At 35.0% G+C, this 25,375-nt stretch overlaps 1 protein-coding gene across 4 annotated transcripts in view; it reads right to left on the bottom strand.

Annotated features, from left to right (window-relative positions):
* The window catches only part of EPS8 (epidermal growth factor receptor pathway substrate 8), a 210,915-nt gene that overhangs the window by 49,493 nt on the left and 136,047 nt on the right, over positions 1–25,375 (bottom strand). For 2 of the 4 annotated variants that reach the window (XM_049882556.1, XM_049882555.1), the window contains exons 3-9: positions 18,710–18,789; positions 16,396–16,469; positions 7,924–7,991; positions 6,745–6,906; positions 4,473–4,622; positions 1,344–1,426; positions 647–783 (exon numbers count right to left, since the gene is read on the bottom strand). In XM_049882556.1, the coding sequence (XP_049738513.1) occupies positions 647–783; positions 1,344–1,426; positions 4,473–4,622; positions 6,745–6,906; positions 7,924–7,991; positions 16,396–16,469; positions 18,710–18,768 (733 nt within the window). In that variant the 5' untranslated portion in view covers positions 18,769–18,789. The remainder of the gene's footprint in view (positions 1–646; positions 784–1,343; positions 1,427–4,472; positions 4,623–6,744; positions 6,907–7,923; positions 7,992–16,395; positions 16,470–18,709; positions 18,790–25,375) is intronic. The other 2 variants (XM_049882554.1, XM_049882552.1) reach the window with 1 other exon arrangement.

A 25,375-nucleotide genomic window follows, 5' to 3' on the forward strand; every position in this document is an offset into this window, starting at 1 on the left:
TGAGGACTAAGGTGTGCCTGCCCCAAGCCATGTTATTTTCAGTCACTTTATATGCATGTGAAAACTGGACAATGCATAAGAAGGACTCAAGAAGAATTGATGCCTTTGAATTACAGTGTTGTCGAAGAATATTGGACTGCCAGAAGAATGAGCAAATCTGTCTTGGAGGAAGTACAGCTGGAATGCTCCTTAGCAATGACGATGGTAAGGCTTCATCTCGCTTACTTTCGACATTTTATCAGGAGGGACCAGTTGGAGAAGGACATCATGCTTGGTAAAGTAGAAGGTCAGCAAAAAAGAGGAAGACCCTCAACAAGATGGACTGACACAGTGGCTGCAACAATGGGCTCAAGTGTAACAGTGATTATGAGGATGGCGCAGGACTGGGCACTGTTTTGTTCTGCTGTACACAAGGCCACTAAGAGTAGGAACTGACTCAACAGTACCTAACAATAACAACGTGGAATCTTGCCAATTAGTTTTACAGGTGATTAACTCATCTCTTGGCTTACAGTGTACTACAGAAAGTAGTACGTTGAAGTTGAAATATAGTCATTATGAATTCCAGATAGGTCCTAAGTAACAACTGGCATAAGTATTATGTCATAACAACTGTCCAATAAGTATTAATTCTAGAAATACTCACAATCTCCTTGGTCAGCAGCCCATGCAGACCAGGCTGCCACCCGACTTCTAACATCCACTTGGGTAACAGTTCCAGGTGGCACAGGGGCAGGAGCTCTTGGTGGAGGTGGTATACCAGGGTCTGCTTTGGAAATCATTCTAAAAATGACGAAAACAAACTGAATCTTTAGCATTCTATTTCCATACCACATCAATTCTTTCAACTTAGGGTATTAGTTCTTCAACCTCAAAAAGAACTATGTAAAGGGGCAGAACAATAAGGATTCTCTTACCATTCCATATTATGTATATTTACAAATATTTATAAAATATAAAAACACAGGGACATTTATAATTCAGCTGAAAACTAGGTTGTTGTTGTTTTTCTGGGTCTCGTGTGACTTGGGAATGGCCAGGTACCAACTGTATTCCTAATGTCTAGTTTGTATTTCCCTAGGCACCACTCATCTTTCATGACTCTGTGTCTTCCAACACAAGCTTGAGAAGCTGTATCAGGGAAAGACCAAAATTATAGAGAGAAAACAAGGAGCACACACATACTGATAACGTTGGGAGAGCAAACGAATTGAGATTTCAGGTTGTAATCTGTAAAATATAATAACATTATATCCATTGAAAATATTTTTTCTAAACCTTTACAGAAAAAAAAGGCTTAAAAACAAATCAATTCTACTTTTGATTTCTTTTAATGTTTTTACCTCAGGGCATCAGGCCGCCTCTTCTGTTTCCCTCCTTTACTGTCACTGATTGCACTTTCAATATCTTCACTAATTAGGTTTGCCTGCAAGGAGAGACAAGTTCCTGGGTAGGTTATAGATTTTCTGAGTCTTGATATGCAGGTTAAAACAGAAAAAGGGATTATGTTCCCCATCTGAATCAATAAGTGTCTTGATGTAAAAGGAAGGACTTCTGGCTTTTTATCTGCTTTCAAAACAGTTATTTAATGGTGAACTTTATAACGACAGGATTTAAGGGCTGAAGGAATTCTTAAAGATTACCTGATCCAAGATTCCCTTAGTTTTAAAAGGCTATCCTTGCATAAAGGCAAGGATAAAAAGTATATGCTGGGAAAAAAAAAAAAAGGGTAAATATCTCTGCCTGAGAAGAAATGAAGGAGTCCGTGCATGTACAGAGTTGAGTTTCTTCCCTTTCTCATGTCCAGTATCCATTAAAACCAAACAAAACCAAACCTGTTGCCATCAAATTGATTCTGATTCATAGCAGCCCTATAGGTCAGGGTAGAACTGCCCTATAGGGTTTCTAAGGAGCAGCTGGCGGATTGGAATTGTTGACCTTTCGGTAGCAGCCAAGCTCTTAACCACTGTGCCACCAGGATCTACTGGGGACCCACTAACCCAATGAAGCAAATCACTCAGCCCCAGCAGAGCTGCTTGCAGCTTAGAGCAAATCTAGGATAACCATGCAATGAACTCCAACACTGGGTTGTACCCTTTTTGATAACCACTTAATTTTGTCATTGCAGGTAAAAATTAACTTCTTCATATGATTAACTTTTCTAACATTTTTCAAACAAGAACATTTGATTCCATTTTCTTGAGAACCAAAGGAGATTAGCATCTATGATGTTTATTTTGTTTGGGTATGAAGATTATTTACAGCCAGTGACTATTGCTATATACTAGATTCTTCCTGGGATGGATTCATCTTTTCTTTTGTGTGCCTACTTGTTCTCTGTAATCATGTGTTTTTCTCGAATATGGATATTGTAGATTCTTTTACAGTGAACATGGATAATCATAAAATTTTCTTGCTGAAACGGCAGTTAAAAATCATCTAATCTATTCTCCTTGTTTTATAAATAGTGAAACGGAGGAATAATGAAAGTCCAGTGACTTGGCCAAGGTCACACAGCTCGCTAAATAAGAATGCTAATACATCCTAGTCCAGCGTTATATCCAAAAGAAGAGTCTAGTTTTGGGAAGACATTACAAACATCATGTTAAAGGCTTTCTGTTATATGGGATAATACTGAAGATGCCTAGGAACCTGGAATTTCCTATAGGCAGATTATTATATTTTGAAGAAAATTTTACTACGGAGGTGAGATTGCAGCATTGTGTGAAGTCTCATATAAAGAAACTTTAAACTTTAAAGATGTGTATAAAAGAAACCGCATATTTCATTGTATTTATATTTTCAATTGGGCAAGGAAAAAACTACCTCATATATGGAATATGGCACCAATGAGTAAATGCATATGGTTGTTTGGTGGCACTTGAGCTTTTAGTTATGACAAATAGCATTCAGTAAATCCCATTTCAGATCCATCAATACTGCCATTCCCTAACAAATAAATTAGGCTCTTTATTCTCAAAACTGAAATCCAGAATCTTTACTCAGCACAATATTCTTAGCTCCAAGCAGGCTGTTACAGAACTGATGCAAATACCATTATCGGAAATGTCTTTTAGCGTAGTCTTCTGTTAGTAAAATATTTAAATTAAATTTCACTATATTTTCAAAACAAAATACTCAGTTTAACTCATATTGATTTAACATAGCTAACTCTATAAAATTCTTAATAAACTTAACAACTTCAAAAACGCACTATATAAAATACGATGAACATCACATATACAAATTACCTAAATGCAGCAGGGTTTTTTCAGATAACATTTTTAGACAATCATCTGTGACATAAATTGAAATTAGAAGAAAATTATAAAACACAGTGTTTAAAGTCAATCCATATCTACCTATCACATTTAATGGCAAAGACCTACAGAAAGAAAATGATAATTCTTTATGTTAATCTCCCAGCATTTCTACATAAAATAAAATCTACATCATATTTTATAACACACAAACACAATGATAAATCACAGTTTTGGCAAAGTATCAATCAATACAAAAAATTTCCTTTTAGAGAAAACAGCTCTTGAGATAAAGAAATTCAAGGCCGAAGATAACTTCTACCCATTGCAGTCAAGTTGACTGCAACTCATAGCGACCCTATAGGGCAGAGTAGAACTGCCCCGTAGGGATTCCAAGAAGTGACTGGTGGATTTGAACTACCAATCTTTTGGTTAGCAGCCATAGGTCTTAACCACTGTGCCACCAGGGCTCCTGAAGATAACTTCTAATGTCCAACAAATCGTCACAAGCTGTAATCACTTTAAAATTACAGTATACTTTGAAACACAAACCTTCGGGATATAGCCTGTTATTACTGTTAACTATGCTCAACTATTTTTGCATATCCCTTGGGGATTATAAATCCCAAGCAAGTATTCAACTCACATAATTAAACCAAACTCACTGCCATCAAGCTGATTCCGACTCATAGGAACCCTATAGGACCCATATGGTTTCTAAGGCTGCAAATCTTTACGGGAGCAGACTGTCACATCTTTCTCCCAGGAAGCATCTGGTGGGTTCGGACCACCAACCTTTTGGTTCAAAGCTGAGTGCTTAATCACTGTGCCACCTTTAAATCAATATCATGCAAAATGTCTTAATTTTTTATTCCAATAATCCATGCAATGTGCAGAATAAAATAAGAAAGCATGGCTATTTATTGTCCATGATGCATGGTTTTTAAAAAATCAGTTTTTAATTATAAATCTAAGGCACTTGATGAATTTATTACCTAGAGAAATTTTTTTCAATAAACAGAATTCATCTGTTTTTTTATATCACTTTATCTCCTCTTTAGTTGGCATTAAAACGCTAAAGATACCAAGGTATTTGCTTTCCTCAAAAATTTCTCAGAAACAAAAAACTAGCCATGATTGAAATAGGTAATTCACAAGCTGTCACAACATTCGCTGGAGGGAGAAAAAGGACTTTTTTTTTTTTTTTTTTACCTTAATCTCATCACATTGGAAAAGATGAAGATCAGGCTTGTTCTGGGTTGGCTCTTTACACACCAGGGCAAGTACTGAATCATAGTTGCAGGAATTCATCACAGCTTGGCAGTGCTGGATTGTGTTTAAAGGAAAATTCTCCAGTTCATTCTAAAACATGAAAATATAACTTGTATTATTTTTATTGTCTACATAAAATCTAAGCACCATACAAATAATTTTTAAAATATGCAAATCACATTTGCAACAAATACTAGTAAACACTGTAAATATAGAGAATGGGTAGGCATAAAGATGGCAGCAGGGATGCAAGGCTGAGCTGGGAGTTGGGTAACAGAAAGAATGGCAAAAATGGAAATATTTAGCAGAGGAATGTAGTTATGCTTAATAAACAGAAGAAATACCGAACTTTACTAGTTTCCTCAAATTATAAGGTAGAGATGATGCCTTTAAGGGTAAAAGAGGTAAACTGAGGCCTCTTTCCAGAATTATTCACCACCTTACGTGGTACTCTTACTGCTGGTTATGTAGTGTCAGAATTGTTTTTATTTGATCATTGGGTAGTCATGTAATCAATATAGACTTTTAGGTTCTACCTTCAGTGATCACAACTGTTAGGCTAAGAATAATAAATCATTTCTACATTTTTTATTTAACTGAAGCTATCACAGATGAAAAAATAACTATATGAAGACTCCCATAACTGTAATCCACACAGTAATGTCAAACAGCAGAATCATAAGAATCTCACTTAAGAAGCACACTCCTCAAAATGAAAAGGATAGATAGGAACCTTAGTGGACAGTGAGTTTATGTCAATGGGGGAGAATGGTCACACAGCTCAAAGAATGTAATTAGTGTCACTGAACTGTACATGTAGAAACTTTTCAACTGGTGTATAATTTGCTGTATAGATTCTCAACAACAGCAAAATAAATAAAATTTTTTAAGTAAAAATGATAAGGATATTTGGTAGCACACAAGTGAACTCTCTAACTTAAAAACAGCCATGCAAATAAAACATTGAACAGATTAAATAATTACTTCTTAAATGAACTTTCTCTTCACAATTAGAAATCTGTATTTAATAAGAGACATTTAAGGTGTTTATCCTTGAACTAGGACTCTTGGTGGCACAGTGGTTAAAGTGCTCAGCTGCTAACTGCAAGGTCAGCAGTTCGAACCCACCAGCCACTCCGAAGGACAAAGCTGTAGCAGTCTGCTTCTGTAAAAATGTATAGCCTTGGAAATCCCAAGTAGCAGTTCTACTCTGCCCCATAGGGTCACTATGAGTCAGAATCGACTCGATGGCAGTGGGTGGGTATCCTTAAACTAATGGCCTTACACAAATAGTGAGTGGTGTCATGATGTAATTGATGGAAGAAACTGTAATTTTGTTTAAGTAAACAAAATGGTGTTGCCGATAACTGAAACAAAATAAAACAACTTTTATTATGGACCACCCATAAATTTTATTCTAAATCCTGATTCCCTGGAATCCAGCAAAGGTCCATCAAGAAATGGAGGTTCCATTAAAATAGAAATTTAAATTAATAGAATTTAAAATTTCTAAGCCACAACAGGGAGATAATAAATTTTCTTTCTCTTCAAAAGTAAATTAAATAATATCCCTTCTCTATAATTACTTGAAGCTATGAGGGCCAGAGAAGCATTTGGTTGCTGTTCTCTCACTGCATACAATGAGCAAAATGAAAAAATTTTATCCCCATTTCTACCAAAATACTCTAATATTATAGCTACAACAGTTGTTTTCTTTATCTTAGCAACGTAAATGCTTATTATAGAATGGGGCTCAGAAAATTTCTCTTTTAAGAGCTCTAGCATTTCACCTGCCAATGGGTGTGTTAAAGAAAGGTGCTTGCTCTCGGACTAGTGAAAAGTTACAAACACACACACACACAAACTCTTCATCCCAATTCACTCATTTACTAGACAATGGTTTGGCCTAGTGTGTAATTAACATGTGGCATAAAGGATAATGTCCTACTGACGGCTTAATTTAAAACCATGTTTTTCCTCACTTCTTCCATCTCGTCATTGGTAGATGAAATAAAAACTGTACCCTTTCATCTCTGGTTTAAAAAACTGATTTTGCATGTATATATAGTACAATTTTTCCCTCAAAATCATTAACAAAAAAAATTTATTTTGTCAAATTTTCACCTATTTTCAAACATTCTGACCTGAAGGTAAACATTAATATTTGTAGGGCTTTTGTGAAAATAAAACAGTATAAATTTAACAAACTTGCCTTTGATTCCAAATCTATCAGGCTCACCGCTCTGTCATCTACTTGAAGAATCATATCTTGAGTCCATACTTTGCCCTTGGCATCAAGCAATTTCAGCTTCCTTATTCCATCATCAACAGTTATCATAGCATCTTTCCGATCCAGAACAAATGTAGTCAAGTGCTTATGATTGACAAAAAAGAAAAATATTTATAACACGTACACTACCTCATAGTACACATTTTCCAAAAGAAAGCAGAGCTAACATAATTGACCTCAGTTAGCAGAGAAATGAGGGACAAACACAAAGTACTCTAGAACTTGGCAGTTATTTTATTGAGAAAATAAAGTAGGCTTTTGTTGAATAAATGAAATACTGCCTTGATTAAGATAACTAATTCTGTTTAAGGCTGAGCCGTGTTGTTTTAAACATGACATAAAAACAAATTCTTAACAGCTTAAATAACCTCTTCAGATGAACTTTCCCACCATTGTATTAGATCATGGTTAAATGCTGAACAGCAGCAGGCGATGCATATGGCAGCTTCAAACTATGGACACTGATGCTCGAGAGCGGCAATAGCATTATTAGTCTGTAACAGCTATCAAACTTTTCATTTTACCAAAACCGCTAGCTAAAACTATTTAAATTTAATTAAGCATGCATGAGATAGGCAGAAAACTAAAAGTAAGAGCAATTCAAAAATTATTTCCCTACTTAAATATTTTCGTTTATAAGCAGAGGTCACCTACATAGACTTGCATTAAAGCAAATGTCTTAAAAGATAACAACAGAGCAAAAACAAAAAGGAAACCATCGTTTAAGAAAAACTAGTAATGACTTTAGATAAAACTAAAAATAAAATTAAACCACTCACTAAACATGCCAAAGGCTTAATTTCAAGAAGATTCTATAATATAAATAAAAGCCATTGTCCTGTTGTGACCAAAATAAAGCTGACAATGATAAATGAGGAATAAAGTTATCATTTTAATTTATTCTCTATGAAAACAGGCCTCAGACTTAACAGGGTATTTTTATATGTAACATCTCAGTTTTATAAAAATCTAAAAGAAAGGATCAACATGACTTAAAACACATCCCATGGGGTGAAATAAAATATAATTCTGATTTTGCTTCAAATGTTTATATCCCTCAAGAGTCATTCTAAATTTTGGCAAACACCAAAAACATCGTACTTCAACACGGTACTGCGATATATCCGACACACTGCTGACGCTGTCCCGTGCATAATTCTTCCTTTGTTCTGAAAGATAAATTGAAAAAGTCATTATTTACCCACTAATAGGCTGAGGTTCATGTATTGGTGTCATGTGGTTACGTCTAAAACTAGTCTATCTCACATATTAATACAGTAGTTGACAAGCCACCATTGTGCCGTGGTGCATCTGAAAACACTGATTATTCACAGTAAATCTTAAAGTCATCAGAAAGCCTAAATACACGATTTGACCCAGTATAAACTTTCAGAATTCCAAAGGTTAGGACTATAAATGTAAGGAAAAGGGTGATTTTGTCTACAGGTTTTATTAAACAGGGACCTACTCTTTGACAAAAAAAGAAAAACTGACTTGTAAATTTCATCCGTTAGTACACTGAGAACAAAACTGCAAATACTGTCATAGATACTGTATTATATGAGTTAGACTACATTATTAAAATACATAGATACTACAAAAAAAATCTTCTTTTATAACATCTAAAAGATGGACAGTGTTAGAGGAGATTTAAAACATGACTCAGTCATACTGATTGCTATTAAACATTAGCAATTCTCACCACACACATCTACAGAACACACAAATGTGATACTCAGAATGGCAGATATAATAAACTGTTAGGAAAATTAGAAAGTTAGGACGAAAGTTACTACACCAAACCACTTAAAAAGCAAAAAGAAATCTCTAGGTTTTTTTTTGTGTCTGTGAAATGCTGCAAAACCAAAAATAACATTAAAATATATAATATGTAGGGGTAACATTTGGCATCTGTGACTTTCTAATCAAACAACTTGCTTATTTGTAAATTCATGGTTGCCCTATTTCTTCTAAAGCGAAATTCAAGATAAAAGGGCTAAACAAGATCAAGCCTAAAGACTCTTAAAGCATTAAAATTCTGACCTATACATGTAAAAACAACAACAAAAAACCCTTTTCTTTCCTAATTTTTTTTCCAAATAGACATGCTTCTTTCAGTTCATATAGAAACTTTCAGATCTTCCTACACAGCAGAAAAAATGGAAAAATTCTGCTGAACATAGAAGTAAACACAAAAATATAACGCACATATATGTAGTTATAATGTTAGCAAATAGAATTAAAAAAAACACTTGTATAAATTTTTATTTTACAACTTATATGAAAGTAAGTTTTCATTTATATTTACTTAAAAATTATGATGGAAATCTCCATATGCCCTATATTATACCACTCTGATGTTATTCCAATATATTCTACTCTTTTGCTTTTGCAGCATTAAAATACTTAATAAAAACAAACACACTACAAAGTTCAGTATCTGCTACCTTTCTTTTTTTGTTTGGATGATGACCTGAAGAAGTATGATCCATCTGGTCCTACCAAAATAATGTGATCAAAGAAAGATCTGGTTGTGTACCTCAAATTTTTTAGCCCAATATGATAAAACATTTATCTGCTTCACTTATGTGATTGTATTCTACATACCACAAAGTGAACAAACATAACCTTTCTGATTATTAGTTGAGGATTAATCAATGTGAAATATTAACAAATGGATAATTGTTCTTAGGAAAACCATTATAACTATTGAAATATAATACATAATTCAGGGACACAGCTAATGAAAGTACCTAAAGAAATAATCACTATTTCAGAGTCAGTGGTTCATACGTTCTAATACACAACTCTCAATGGCCAGCTCAGAATATGACGGTAGTTCTATTTCTTTCAGTCTGACTTGGGGAGAGCAGAAAAAATGGCTATGATATGGTGCCCCAGGATGTTCAAATGCTTGACAGAGCCTTTCAGATAACTGTGATTGGCAAACACAGTTGAAGGTCAAAAATTCTACATTCTCATTATGAAGTAGTAAGAATTCATCCCTCAGATTTCCTGACACAGAGTTTCTCAATCCCACAGAAACAGGTTTTACAGATACAGGAAAATACAATTTGACAGCATTTGTAAATAGCAAAATGATAACTGATCAAGTGCCTAGCAGATACTTATCATTTCTATTATTCCAAACTAATAACTTATTTTAGGAATCCCCATTCCCATATTATACAATGAATAAGATATACCTGTTGAGATAAATTTCCTTTTAAAGGTTCTACAAATTTATGAATGCTACTGAATGATAAGTAAGCCAGCAGTTCCTGTGATTTTAATTAAATAATTGAAGGTTAATAATATGAACATTTAAATAGGCAATTTTAAGCAAAAGTCCCTAAAAAGCAATTGTTATACATTGCTTTTTTATGAGAAATCATATGTACTCACAAGTACAGCTTTAAATAGTAATTATGCTCCTAGGCTAAAAATCTCACCGAAAGCGTTAAAACAGTGTAAAAAGCCTAAATAAAATCTTTTGACACTACTCAAGTTAAAGCCCCTAATGGAAGTCCACCACTTTCCTACCACAGTTCTCACCTTTGGCTGCACATCTGAATGAACTTTTAAAACTACTGCCCCCAGAGATTCGAACGTAATTCATTGGGCCTGGGTGCAGCCTGGGCATGGGGAGTTGTTAAGGCTCCTCAGGTGATTTCAGTGTGCAGGCAAGGTAGAAAACCACTGCTCCAGAGTCTGTGCAAATGCCAATTCTCTGCATGCTATTTTTTCCAGCTGAATTTTTTTTTTCCCAAATTAAGAGCATAAATCATGACCAAATAATATATTAAATAATAACTGGAGAAATATACAATAGCATTTTGGGTTTCTAATATTATAAGGGGCTCAACCCCCAATATAAAATTGAGGCTCTTGCTCTCTGTTTCCCTGAGAATCAGTTAGAGTTAGGAACAAAAAACAGGACTCGTCCTCTATCGCTTATAGTACCATTGGTTATGGTTCACTCTTTTTCTTATCAGCTATTGGGCTATGGTCCAGAATATATAACCCCCAAAGACAGAATTATGTGAATTAAATAACCAGCAAAGAAAATTCTTTACATGTCATTTTAGCAAAGTTAGCTTGACAGGCTGTTGCATAAATTGATATTCAACTTCCAGACTGGTAATATTACATTTAGGTGCCACTTAACTCTTCAACCAGTACAACTGTAAGTAAGTATGAAGGTTTTAGTATTTAAATTTGATTCCCTTTTCCCTGCATTGGTTGTCTATGTATAATATAGCAGCACCTGAAACTGCTAATATTCAGAGATGCAGTTAATATTCAGAAAATTTTTACTTTCTCGTTGTATGAAAACAAAGTGTTGCCTGGGCAGAAAAGTTTTGTCAGTTACAAAGAAAAACTCAACTGCTGAATATTTCTCTCTCTAAATAAAACAATAGGCTACTGCTCATATTACTTATTTAACACAAAAACTTCCGACTACATTAAAATAGAATTCCTTTCCCACTGTCTTGGTGTATAACTTCCATAGAGGAGAGGTGCTTCATGGGAATTAGAAAAGTGCACTGAGTGATAATTACAAACTCTTATTATCGAAGAAACTACAATCACAGTTTGACAAATCAGTATCTGAACCAAGATACCTTAAAAACAAACGAAGCCATTCTTTCAAAACTACATTATTAAAGAATTAATTTTACTGGCCTGTTCAAGAGATAATTAAAATGGCTTATCCTATGAGGAGAAAACAACTTTAAAAACTTCAGTTCAAGTTGGGAGAATTGCCAAACTGTCATTTAGTCACATGCTCTGGCACACTTGAAGCAGCTAAATTTTGGCTCTAACTTGCCCAAATGCCTGATGCAATCATAATCATGGGTCATTTACTCTTTTAAGAATTTCAAAAGAACAGCACTTGGTTCTTAAAAAAAAGGAAAATATGTAAGCTGTTTCCCTAAGTGAAACATACACTGTAAATAAGGAGGGAAACAGAAATGGGTTTTAACTTTTGTCTAAAGTATGGCTTCAATTATGACAATTACACAGAGAGATTAAACAGGGAGATTAACTCCAAACACAGATCAGGAGATAGAAAGGGACAGACAGAGAGTAAAGATCAGTAGAGAATGAAAAAAAAAAAATGTGGGGGTAGATTTTTTTTTTTTTTAAAGTAGCATAGTCAGGAACACTGCACTGAGAAAGCTGAGTCAAGCACTGTGTAGAAATATAAGAAAGTTTACAGTAAACTCAATTATATAAAAACTGACTTGCAGTTTATGACTATTTACACTCAACTCTTACCAGCTCCTCCCTCCGTAGAAAAAGAAAATCAGGAAAAAGCACACATATTTTTTTTATATTTCCTGACTTACTAACATCATGAAAGTCCAAACTCAAGGCTAAATTCAGCCTTGAGAGAAACCCTGCCTATCATTTTTATTCTTTATCATCTAGCCTCCCAACAATATAAATCTGAAAAGTTACGGTATTACTAATTGGAAACTTGTGAAACTTGGGGTTTTCTGGAAATTGGATGACTTTAAATAGCTGATTATTACAGAAAATGGTCATATTACAAACTCAGCAATATCTAATTAAAAGGGAAGTTACTTTTCTAGGAAGTTCAATTATTCTGAACACAGCATTCTTAAGTAAGTCTTCTGAGTAGCAATTGAGATGTTACAATATCTACACAATAAACTTGCATATTTGAATATATAAACTTTCATGGGGAAAAACTCTAAATTTCCAGTTCAGAATCTATTTACTAACAAGATTTTCAACCTACTTCCTCAACCCACAACATATGAGAAGCAATGAGAGATGCCGCCTTGGGACCCAGCCACACAGAAAAAGCAGCCCAGAATATTCAAAAGGGAAGAGATTCTGAATCATTTGTGTAAAGGGTAAAGAATACAGCCTCTGATGAGTACGTGGCAATACACAAACTAGTGTGCACAATGATGACCCTCTGAGTCATCAAGAAATTACATGTGCTACACCCTGAGGGGGAAAAAAATGCTTAATACATTTTAAAAGTATTTGCCTTAAAAATGATTTTAAATTTTAGTGTTTAAAGAGAGAAACAGGCTAGTTGGAAAAAATATATGTAAAATTTCCAATTCCCTGATAACACTAGCCAAGTGAAATGTTGCTGTCTTGAGCTAAGTGGAGGAGAAAGAAATTAATATTTATATTCCTAAGCAAGTGTTCCATTGTCAGGGATGTTTGAGATGCTGAGCCTCTTGGATGCTGGCTTTGGAATTTTTTTTATAACAATGAAGAAATTACAAAATAGGGTTATTAAAACTACAGAATTATCTTAACGGTTTTTCCTTGAGTAAAATAAAATTAATAATACCCCTAAGAAAGCAAATTCATTGTTATATAAATGTGTGATTTACAATACATTTATGGGATTTGTGTGTGTACATATATTTATATATATGTTTCTAGTGCCCTATAGGGAGTGATGTCTCGAGCATTAGTTTAAAAATATACACAGGACGTTATCTCTTGATCTTGTCAAAGTATTGCGACTACATGTATAACATCATTTGGAGTTAACATCAAAATACGAAATTTGAGGGCCTTGATGAATCTTAGGCAAATTAATTCTGTGAGATTTATTCAACTACTTTAACATCTGTAAAAGGAGAAATTTTAAAGAAAATGCATAAGTTGTGAAGAAATAAGGTATGCTACAAATTATCTTCTTCACCAACTTCTGAGTTACAAAGGGAAAATTAGAATTATGCAGCCTGGGAGGCTAAAGGCTCCCAATGTTAACTAAATATAGTTATGACTTTGACTAGAATTTATTTATTGCGAAGTTTTGTTCAAAACAAAAATATTTCTCCACTGTCATTTATCCATCTATCCATTCATTTCATAGGTACTTATTGAGAACCTGTTCAAGGGAAGGCACTGTGGATATGTGCGTGCACACTGTGCTGGGGGATGGATATTAGGTAGGAGGAATGGCACATTACCTGTAACCTCAAGGAACTTAAAACCATCTTACTTCTAAACCCAACATATTGACAAGTTTTCCCCTTCCTCAGGAAATGCCTCCTGAATTTGCCCTATCCCTCTCTTTATATCCTGTTTTACATATGCATGGGCCATTTTTATCACACTACACAAAGTGAATTGTCATATTTTCTTATAAGCAAGATTTTTAGATTGTGCAACTTTGACAGATAACCTAATCTTAAAAAGGAGCCTTGGTCTGTTTCATATGTAAAAAGGGGTAAATAAAAATTTGGTGCTTGAAAGCTTAAGATTTGCAATCCTTACATCTACCATTTTATGAAGCTACTCCTAACACAAAATAGTCATTAAAACGTGTAGGTGAGTCCTACTTGCCATTCCTTAGTACTTTCTTAGATCTCTGAATACAGAGTTTCAGATCTGTGGTGTTTGTGAGAGGATTAACACTTTTCCTCCTTAACAAAACTCTTGGGACCCTTATTTAGATCTCTGAACCACCTATCTCCATTCATACTCATCAAATTTATCCTTGATACTATTACCAGAGTGACCCAAGACAACATGGCCTTATTACTTCCCTGGCTAAAATACTTCAATGGCTGTCCATTGCCTACAAACAATGTCCAAATTCCTTGGTTATGATTCTTCCTAATACGATCCGTGTTTACTCTTCCACCTTACTTCCTGCTCTGTGGGAGAAAGATATGGCAGCCTGTTTCTGTAAAGACTACAGCCTAGGAAACCCTATGGAGCAGTTCTACTCTGTCCTATAGCATCACCGTAAGTGTGAATTGACTGGATGGCATACAGCATCAACAACAACACTCCAGCTAACATCAGCTTGCAGTTCATTAATTCATTATATTCATTCAACAAGTATTTACTGAGCATAAATATTACATTAGGCACTGTGCTAGGCATAGGACATACTAAAGTGAACAAGACAGATATGGCCCGATTGCTGTTGAGTCAATTCCAACTTATGGCAATCCCATGTTTGTCAGAGTAGAACTGCACTCCATAGGGTTTTCAATGGCTGATTTTTTAGAACCAGACTGCAAGGCCTTTCTTCTGAGGCTGCTCTGGGTGAACCTGAACCACCAATCTTTTAGTTAGCAGCAGTTCAGTGGGTTAACCATTTGTACCACCAAAGGACTTGAAGTCTCATATCATCATTCACAGTGACCTCCTGCTCCCCAAATGCCTAGAGTATATCTACCCACCTTTCAGAGCTTAGCTCATGGCTCATTTCCTCTATGAAATCTCTCTGACCATCCCACCACTCAGAAGAACTGGCCATGCCCACTACATCCTATACACATTGCCATCCAAGCACCTGTAGCCCTTTATTATAACACTCTAGTCTAGTGTTTTTTTTTTTTTTTTTTTGGTTCTTGGGTTTAGTCTAGTCTACCTCACCAATGGTATATAAGCAATGACTATCACTCATTCATCTTTGAAATGAAGAAAAGAACATGGAAATAAGACTATGAAGATTATAACTTAGACATAGCAGCACTTAACAGATATTTGTCTAGGAATGAAAGACTGAAGGAATTAATGACTTTATTCTTACAAAAATCAGTTTCCCTTTTAAGTTACATTTAAGTCACTCTCGAAACTGCAAATTCCTTAAAGTCAGGGATCATATATTATTGTAATGTGTTTGAGTACACATTAATTAATTCTCTAGAGTTACAATTCACAGCTACTATGCCTTAGAAAGAATTTCCCAATACAGTATTCAAGAAAACTGAAACCAACAGGCTAATCAGACTGATGAGGCCATAAGAAAATATATCCTTGTATGGTCTTAAATCTATTTTATGAATGTATGATTTGACTTATAAAGCCTATTCACTAAATATATAGGCAGAAAAAGGATCACAAAATCTGATCATTGTTCATTCTTGCCACAGACAAGAAGTTGTAGGTTTAGAGAATCCATAAAGAAAAGAATTTGACAATTTTAGAAAATCCTGTTAGTTCCTATAGTAGAAAATAATAGTAAAAATATAATAATACTAATAACAAAAACAATGACAACAATAATAGCAAATATATGCAGGCACTGTTCTAAGCATTGTACATGCATTAACTCACCTCATTCTTATGTCAGCTCTATGAGGTATCCCCATTATACAAAGAATTTCCTAAATATATGTGGCATATTTCAAGAATCCTCAACCTCTTTGAAGTAATGACTTGTTTTTATATTTAAAGTTTAAAAAACGAGTACATAAAGCAATCTAGAGAGGGTGCTGGGAGTTAGAGAAGTCAATTGTCAGCACACAATTGAGTCAGCCATGAAGATCACTGAATATATCAAAAATAATTAGACGAAAAAATTCACATAAGGCACTGATGCCATGCAAAAGACTCCTCAGACGGTGATATGATAAATTTCTTCTGTAGTTTTAAAGTGTATTACAGAAAACAGAGGTCACAGATTTGGTAGCTTTTTGAAAAAAAACCTAATACTACTTAAATCCAAAGAACATAAACACAATATGGGTTCAAACTTTTATTCTGAAAAAAGTAATTAGTAAAACGTAGCTTAAAAAACAGAATTATACCCCATTAAATAACCAAACATACCATAAAGGGCCTTTGCACTTGGTTTTGAACTGTGTTCTCTGTCCATCTGGGAAAAAGTGGGTGATCCGTAACCGCTGTAATAAAAAAAAAAAAAAAGGTCATTGTGCTAGGTTAAAGTTCACAGTAAACAGATAAGATTCAAAACTATAAAATAAAAATTCCAATGCACCGTAATCACTGTGTGTTTTAATAAAACATACAGGGTTTATACTGACTGGGTTTGCCAAAATGAGCCAGCTCTCACTCTGGTGAGTTGGTCAAACAAACAGAATGTGTAAATCACCCTACTCCAATGAGGACCAAACTGGTGCAAATCACAGCCTCCTCTCAAATGCCAAGTAGGAACTGGAGCCAAGAGGATTCACCAATATTTAAACTATCTTAGAAGAGTCTGTTTGCCATATGGAATAGAGTTCTGACCAGGAATCAGTTATACACCTCTCAGTGATTCAAGCTATAATGGAATAGACAATATTTTCACAGATACTTGAAATATAGTAACCTAAACACATTTTGGGAATTTGACCTGCTTTACCTTTTTACCTTATATCTAACCTCCTGTGAGAAACCCTGGTGGTGCAGTAGTTACCTGTTACTAATATGTTATTTGAATTTTGTTTATTTATTCAGCAAACATTTATTAAGCCCTAAATTCTAGAAGATTGGAAAGGATGGAAGACAGGGTATTGTGAGTAAGACAATTAAGTAAAAGAGTTACAGCAGAATTTATGTGAGTAAAACTAACAGATACATCATGCAAGATCAAAAAAGGATTCTTTTTATTAGGATACCCAAGAAGACTTTACCACTAAGTGACATTCCAGCAGAATCTTTAAAAAAATGAAAAGAAATTCAATGACAGGTGGACAATTAAGTGAGGAAAAGGCATGTGGAGCTGGCGTAGGTTCAAGACACAGCACGCTGTCCGAGAGAAAGTGCATCTACAGGCAGTGCCCAGTTATTAACGTCCAACTTATGGACGGCTCCTACTTTCCCTTTAATGTTACGTAAACCTCCCTCACGTTGAAACAATTGAACCAACCCCTACTCACAACAAATTCTTCATCATAATCACATTCACTTGCTGCATGTGCAGCTTTTAAATCATTAAATAGGCTTTGAGCCTTTTCTTGCACTAAAGTAAAGCTAAACAAGAACCATATGCACCTGTTTCAAATTACCTACAAATTCTTAAAGACACACTCAGGAATGGATCTTGTTCATAACCCAGGGACTGCCTGTAATCAGAGGCTTCCAAAACTAGTAAGTGGCTAGAAAAGTAAGTTGAAGGCAAGCAGAGAATTTTTTTTTTTTATCTTCTGGATACAGTAAATATTTTTATACAGGGAAGTGGCATGATCAAGAAAAATTTTAAACATGATAATCCAGGAACTGATGACAAGGTGTCCTGAGAGTAAGGTGATGTAAAAATTCAAGCAGGAGCTAAAGGTCACAAATAGAGCTAAAATAGAACAGAAGGCAGTGATGGAAACAAGAGTTCTTTAATAGAATAAATTAGTATAAATTAATGAATCAATGGATATTTATTTTAAGGAAAAAGAAAGAATTGAGAACATGGCCAAACTTTCTGGCTTGAATAACTAATGGATGAGACTGAGGCGGCTCCTGATATTCTTCCCTGTTGGTTCTTAATGACCAATACTAAAGAGATTTGCGAAAACCTCTGTAAAAACAAAAGGCAAAGCTAACTCTTTATCATGTGAATAATCTGGTTCTGAAAAATGAAGGGTGAACTATATATCACAATGGCCAATACAGAATACCAGCAACATTAACCACAGTACATAAGATGATGGCCACTTAAATCACGGTTATGATTTCAAGGTATAACCAGGCCCTTTGGAATTGTTTTGTTTGTTTGCTTGGTCTCATGTTTTTTAACACATTGGTAAATATCTTCATAAAAAAAAAAAATAGCTTGGACAAAATGACATTTAAAATTCCTGAAATGCTGATATTTTTATGAAAAAAAAAAATAAGAGAATGCTACACAGAAACAAAGATCTGAAGTAAAGTGTGCATGCAATTTTGGAAAGCTACGTAAAATACCCAAATGAAACGTTTTCCAACTATGAAATTACTATCACTGCGGTTGATATTTACTTATCTTATTCCTATCAGACATAGTAAACCTTTAATGAAACATACAGTAGTGTCCCAAAGAAATTATATATTACTAAGAAGTGAACTACATAAAGAAATGACACTAATCTTTTCATTAAAAATATAAAACAATTAAAACCACCAAATCAAATCCCCAAAAAACAAATTAAGTATAAGCCTTTCAACTTACTTCATCTGAGAGGAGTACATTCCAAAACCACTGGGATGATTAGAAATGTGACCATTCATTGTGGCTCCCACACTTATGTTCTGAAAAAAGAAAGTCCCACAGACTGAAGGCAATAAAAAGGCCATGACACCTCAGGTTCCAAGAGTTATTCATTCAACAAATATGTGCTACTGCCAGGAATGACGATGGGGTTAGAAAGAGACACAAAGTTCTCCACCCTCAAAGAGCTCAGGCTCCAAAGGTACAGACGCACATATGAACAAAGATCCAAAGGGCATTTAACAGTAATATACAGAAACGGTAGCCAGATTTAGCTGGGTGAGAGAAAAATCTAAAACACAGTCCTGAATCTTCTAAGTATATAGGTCTAATTCCATATTCTGTCCAAAGTCATAATTGTCACCCTTAATAAGCATTATTTTGTTTACTTTTTCATTATAAAAGTAATATAGACACACTAAACAAATAAAAAAACACAAGAAATACATAAAGGTACAAAAGGGAAAAATATCACCCAGGGCCCTATCATTTCAAGATAGGAATTTAAAAGTCCTGTCAATTTCCTTCCAGTTTTCTTTGGTCTACATGTAATTTTCCTTCCTTATTTCCTCCTTTCTTCCTTCCTTCCTCCCTTTCTTGCATCCTTCAAAGCACATTTGCCAATATGCTATCCATACACTCTTAGACATATCTTGTTTCAATAAAGTGTTCATTGATGCATTCCTTTTACTTTTCACAGGAAAAAAAATTAACATCACGTAGTTAACTTCAGAAAACATTTTATAATCTATTTCACAAATTTTCTATGACCAAAGTGAATGACTACAAATGAGTTGTTGTTGCTGTGGTTGTTAGGTGTTGTCAAGTCATTTCTGACTCATAGTAAGCCTATAGGACATAGTAGAACTGTTGCACAGGGCTTCCCAGGCTGTTATTTTAGGGAGCAGATCACCAGGTCTTTTCTCCCACAGACTGGCTAGTGGATTCAAATCACGGACAATGAAAAATTCAATGGCTTTTTCTTTCTTTCTTCTCCTAGACGACACCATTACACTTGATTTCTTTCTGTGTTCTACGTCATGAAACTGGATCTTGTCTTATTTTTCTGACTTTTGTCTTTTCATACACCTATTTAGTAATAACCACACAAAACACAGAAAGAAATTACAATGTCCTCTCAACAGGGCCCTGGTGGTGAAGTGGTCAAGAGTTATGGCTGCTAACTAAACGGCTGGCAGTTTGAATCCACCAGCAGCTCCTTGGAAATCCTATGGGACAGTTCTACTCTGTCCTGTAAGGTCGCTATTAGTCGCATCAACTCAATGGCAATGAGTTTGCTTTTTTGTTGTTCTTCTCTCAATAACTGAGGGATGGCAGGACATCTCCCAACATTGCAGAGACTAAGGGAAAGAGGGTAGCAGCATTAACAACTACTGAGTAAATATTATGTGCTGTGCACTATGATAGGAAGGAAACCCTGGTGGCATAGTGGTTAAGAGATATGGCTGCTAACCAAAAGGTCAGCAGTTCGAATCCACCAAGGCGCTCCTTGAAAACTCTATGGGGGCAGTTCTACTCTGTCCTACAGGGCCACTATGAGTTAGAATCGACTTGACGGCAGTGGGTTTTTGTTTTTGTTTTTTTTTTTTGGGGGGGGGGTGTACTATGATAGCTACTAGGACTACCAAGGTGAACAAAACATATACTGTCCTAGTTATAGGGCCAATAGCCCACTGGGAAGAACAGAAACTTAACAATTACATATAAAATTATGATTTGTGGTTACTACTAAACCAAAAAATCCACTACTACGATGGGAAAATTCAAGGTGATATAGGAACATACAACAGGGAAACAATTCAGACTGGTAGGGCAGAGGAAACCTACAAAAAGAAATGATATTGAGATCTGGTAACTTCAAGTTAATTCTTTCTCACTGTTCAGATCTCAGTTTAATCACCAAGTTCTCAGGGAACCTTTTACTGATTTCCCTGAATAGGTAAAATCCCACCACCAGATACTCTAAGCACTATAAACTCTTTTCCAAAGTACTTAATATTGTCACAATTTTTCATTCTTTGAAATTAATTTCTAACTTTTTGCTAGACTCTAAGCTTCATAAGAACAGTAACTTTTGTTTGATGACTCTTACAATTTTACGTTACGAGATGATGTTAGGTGCCCTCGAGTTGGTTCTGACTTATAGCAACCCTATGTACAACAGAACAAAACACTGTCTAGTTCTGCACCATCATCACAATCATTGCTGTGTTTGAACCCATCATTGCAGCCACTGTGTCAATTTATCTTGTTGAGGGTCTTCCTCATTTTCATTGATCCTCTGCTTTACCAAGCATGATGTCCTTCTCTAGGGACTGGTCCCTCTTGATAACATGTCCAAAGTATGTAAGACAAAGTCTCGCCATCCTCACTTCTAAGGAACATCCTGGCTGTACTTCTTCCAAGACAGATTTGTTTGTTCTTCTGGTAGTTCATGGTATATTCAATATTCTTCACCAACACCACAATCCAAAGGCATCAATTCTTCTTCAGTCTTCCTTATTCATTGTCCAGGCATTGTATGCATAGGACGTAACTGAAAACACCATGGCTTGGGTCAGATGCATTTTAGTCCTCAAGGTGACATCTTTGTTTTTTAACACTTTAAAGAGGTCTTTTGCAGGAGATCCGCCCAATGCAATATGTTGTTTGATTTGTTGGCTGCTGGTTCCACAGGCCTTGACTGTGGATCCAAGTAAAATGAAATCCTTGACGACTTCAATCTTTTCTCCACTTATTATGATGTTGCTTACTGGTCCAGGTGTAAGGGTTTTTGTTTTCTTTATGTTGAGATGTAACCCATACTGAAAGCTGTAGTCGTTGATCTTTTTCAGTAAATGTTTCAAGTCGTCTTCACTTTAACCAAGCAAGATTGTATCATCTACATATCGCTGGTTATTAATGAGTCTTCCTCCAACCCTGATGCCACGTTCTTTTTCATATACTCCAGTTTATCAGATTATATGCTCAGCATATAGACTAAGTATGATGAAGGAATATAACCCTAACACATACCTTTTCTGATTTTAAACCACACACTATCCCCTTGTTCTGTTTGAATGACTGCCTCTTGGGCTATGTACAGGTTCCTTATGAGCACAATTAAGTGTTCTGGAACTTTCATTCTTCCCAATGTTATCCATAATTTATGAGCCACACATTTGAATGCCTTTGCATAGTCAACAAAACACAGGTAAACCTCTTTATGGTATTCTCTGCTTTCAGCCAAGATTCTTCTGACATCAGCAACAATGTCAATGATGTCAAGAATAGAATGCGGTATAAACAATACCAGGTTTTCATTAAATATTTTATTCAAAGGAAAGTAGGAAGGGACATCCACAGTCTACTCTGCAATGAGTTTATTGTATTCACAAAGATGCAAAATTAATTCATATTGAACAAACTGTAAATAACTAAGTCCCAATGAATGTGGCTCTATTTTAAATCCACTACAGGTTCAAAAAGGGAAAAGCCAGGCAGACTGCCATAACGTTTCAGAAAGCCTGGGACTTGAGCTAGTTCTTAAAGAATAGATAGGATTTATAAAGGTCCTTATAGGATAAAAACCAAAAAACCGCTGCCATAGAGTCAATTCCCACTCATGGCAACTCTGTAAGGTAAGGCAGAACTGCCTCACAGGGCTTCCAAGCCTATAAATCTTTATGGGAGCAGATTACCACATCCTTCTCCCGTGGAGCGGCTCGTGGGTTCGAACCACTGACCTTTCTGTTAGCAGCTGGGCTCTTTAACCACTATGCTCCTTAGAATACTCAAGTTTAATTCAAGATTTCCTGATTGTCTTGTCCATATTTATATACTGATTAGAAGGAAATTTCTAAATTAAGAAATGAAGAAAAATTAGCCTCTACACTAGATAAATACTGAATTTATAAAAGTATATTATATTTCTATTACATTGTTGCATTTCAGTTTTTGTTTTCTTCTTCAGTTTATACTTAGATACAATCAGTGTTGTGCTAGTAAACTACCTCCCTGAACACAACCAAACACACACACACACACACACACACACACAAAAGCCCTGATTTGCATTATTTAACCGTCTTTTTTTTTTTTATGATATACATGGAAACCCTGGTGGCGTAGTAGTTACGAGGTATGGCTGCTAACCAAAAGGTTGGCAGTTTTATTCCACTAGGCACTCCTTGGAAACCCTATGGGGCAGTTCTACTCTGTCCTATAGGGTCCCTATGAGTCAGAATCAATTCGAAAGCAACGGGTTTTTTGTTTGTTTTTTATGGTATACATATTTTCACCATGGCTGATTTCAAGCTGTCAGTGGTTGAAAGTGATTTCAAGCTAATAAACAGCTTACAAAACTCCTAAATAATTCACAATGGGCTCTCACAGCATACAGAATCCAGCTAGAGCACACAACTACCACAATTCTAGAATTTTAAGGCAGGGGAGAGGCCTGGAATAGAATTACGGGTCTAGAGCTAATAGCCAGGACACCAACATTCAGAGTTAGGTGAACAGTTCATGCCATTTCTGGCACTAACAGGCCTAAGCAAGTTACTCGAGCCTCTATCTCAATTTTCTCATCTGTAAAACAGAGATAATTCCTGGTCTTCGTAGCTCATAGGACTAGTGTTAAAGATCAAATGAGACAGACGTTGCATATAAGTTTCTTCCAAAGTTAAAAAAAAAAAAAAGAAGTGTTCTTTCAAAACAAGCTGGTTCATTTAATATGTAAATTAAACCCCCAGGGTTGGTGCTGATTTTGATCTGGTTTTCACTTTAAAACCACAGCAGCTAGTTTTAATGAAAAGTGATAGCCACAGCATCTCATCATTTTCATTTTTAATTCTTCATGACAGTCAAATAAATGCATGGTTTGTGTTTTGTTTTGTTTTTCAAGAGTGATCTGTCAGAATGAGAGAACATCAGAAAAGGGAATAGAAAATGTCAATTTGCTAAATTGAATTTTAAATATAGAAACTTTTTTCATTTGGCAATCATAGTTTCACTTGTCACAGATGCTCACGGAGCAATACTGAAGTTTTCAAATATTTTCAATATATAGTAATTACAGTGTTCACCTTGCAAAGAAAACAGTTATGTTCATGTTTGCCTTTCTCCTTTAGGTGTTTAAAAGACATGTCCAATTTACACTTATACAGACCACAGATATAATTTAAAAGAATCATCAACTTTTAAGGAAAATAAAAGGGTATGTTTATTTTTATTAACAAACAAAACACTCTAAAGAGTCAAAGTCTTTATCAATTTAAGTTTAAAGACTCACAACTTCAGTTAATTCCACTAAATTAACTACTTAATTCTACTAAAATTATAAACTAAAACTGTCGTAAGTGTCCAACAGATTTAAAATAAGAGTATCAAATTCCTTATGAAAATACTTTTTATAAGTCATACTTTCTATTATTTTCTTTATGTCTTCTATAGAAAATAACATACTTTGACAATCATAATAATGATAAATTTAAGATCTAAGTTAAGCATATTAAAAATGTTAAACGCTGCAATGTTCTCAGGAAAGTAAACAGAATGTATGAAACTCACTATAAGAGGAGAAGAATAAGGATACAGTAAGGCTAAACCATCAAGTTAAATTTGTATTAGAAAGTTTTGATTCCCAAATATAGATAAACAAATAAAAGCTTACAGTCCTCTTTCTTTCCTTTATTTTTCCTTGCATCTGATATCAATTTTCAAGTTGATAAATGAGTATGTGTTCACGACTCAGTGTTCAAATACTATCAACCCAATTTGGCTACAATGCAACTAGTAGCTCTTTAAATTGAACTGTCCTTGAATGACTTTTTATCTCAAAAATGTCACAAGCTTTTTATTTATTTATTGAAGGCTTCTGTTTGAGTGGGTTTGACAGAGTATCTTAAAGTGTCTATACTCAGTATTTACCTGTTGCCATTCAGTCGATTCCAACTCAGAGTGACTCTATAGGACAGAGTACAACTGCTCCAGAGGGTTTCCGAGGAGAAGCTCGTAGATTCGAACTGCCAACCTCCTGGTTTACAGCCATAGCTGTTAACCACTGAACCATCAGGGCTCCTGAAGTGTCTATAGCTAGGTCTTAATTTACTTTAATTCATGCCTCTCAATTTAAGTTATACCTGAGAGGGCCTGATCATCATCATTCATTAGGCCTTTAACAAGACCCAGTATCAACCTGGATTGAAACTTAATTATCTACCTTTGTGAGCATTATCTACCTATGTTTTCACTTAAAAAAAAAATCACACAAACAAAAACTTGCTTTAAACATTCTGAATCATCACATATTCTGTTTTCAATATTTTCTAGAGCAACCACTTTTCAATACCTCTTACCAGTGTTGCCAGTAGAGACGTCACCATCCATTTTTCTATGTTAATTGGTCTAATATTTAGTAATAAAGAATTTGTGTGTGTGAATAAACTTAGAAATATATTAAGAACATTAAACTGCTATAAATAGTAGTAATAATGGCTAACAGTTGTGAAAGTAGCACAATAACTTCTAGGCCATATGGAAGCACAGTGCTTTCTCACAGCCAATCTCAATGCAAACCAAAAAAACCAAACCCGGAGCCATCAAGTCAATTCCGACTCATAGCGA

Source organism: Elephas maximus, chromosome 4, assembly GCF_024166365.1.
Source record: "Elephas maximus indicus isolate mEleMax1 chromosome 4, mEleMax1 primary haplotype, whole genome shotgun sequence".
NCBI classification, from domain to species: domain Eukaryota; kingdom Metazoa; phylum Chordata; class Mammalia; order Proboscidea; family Elephantidae; genus Elephas; species Elephas maximus.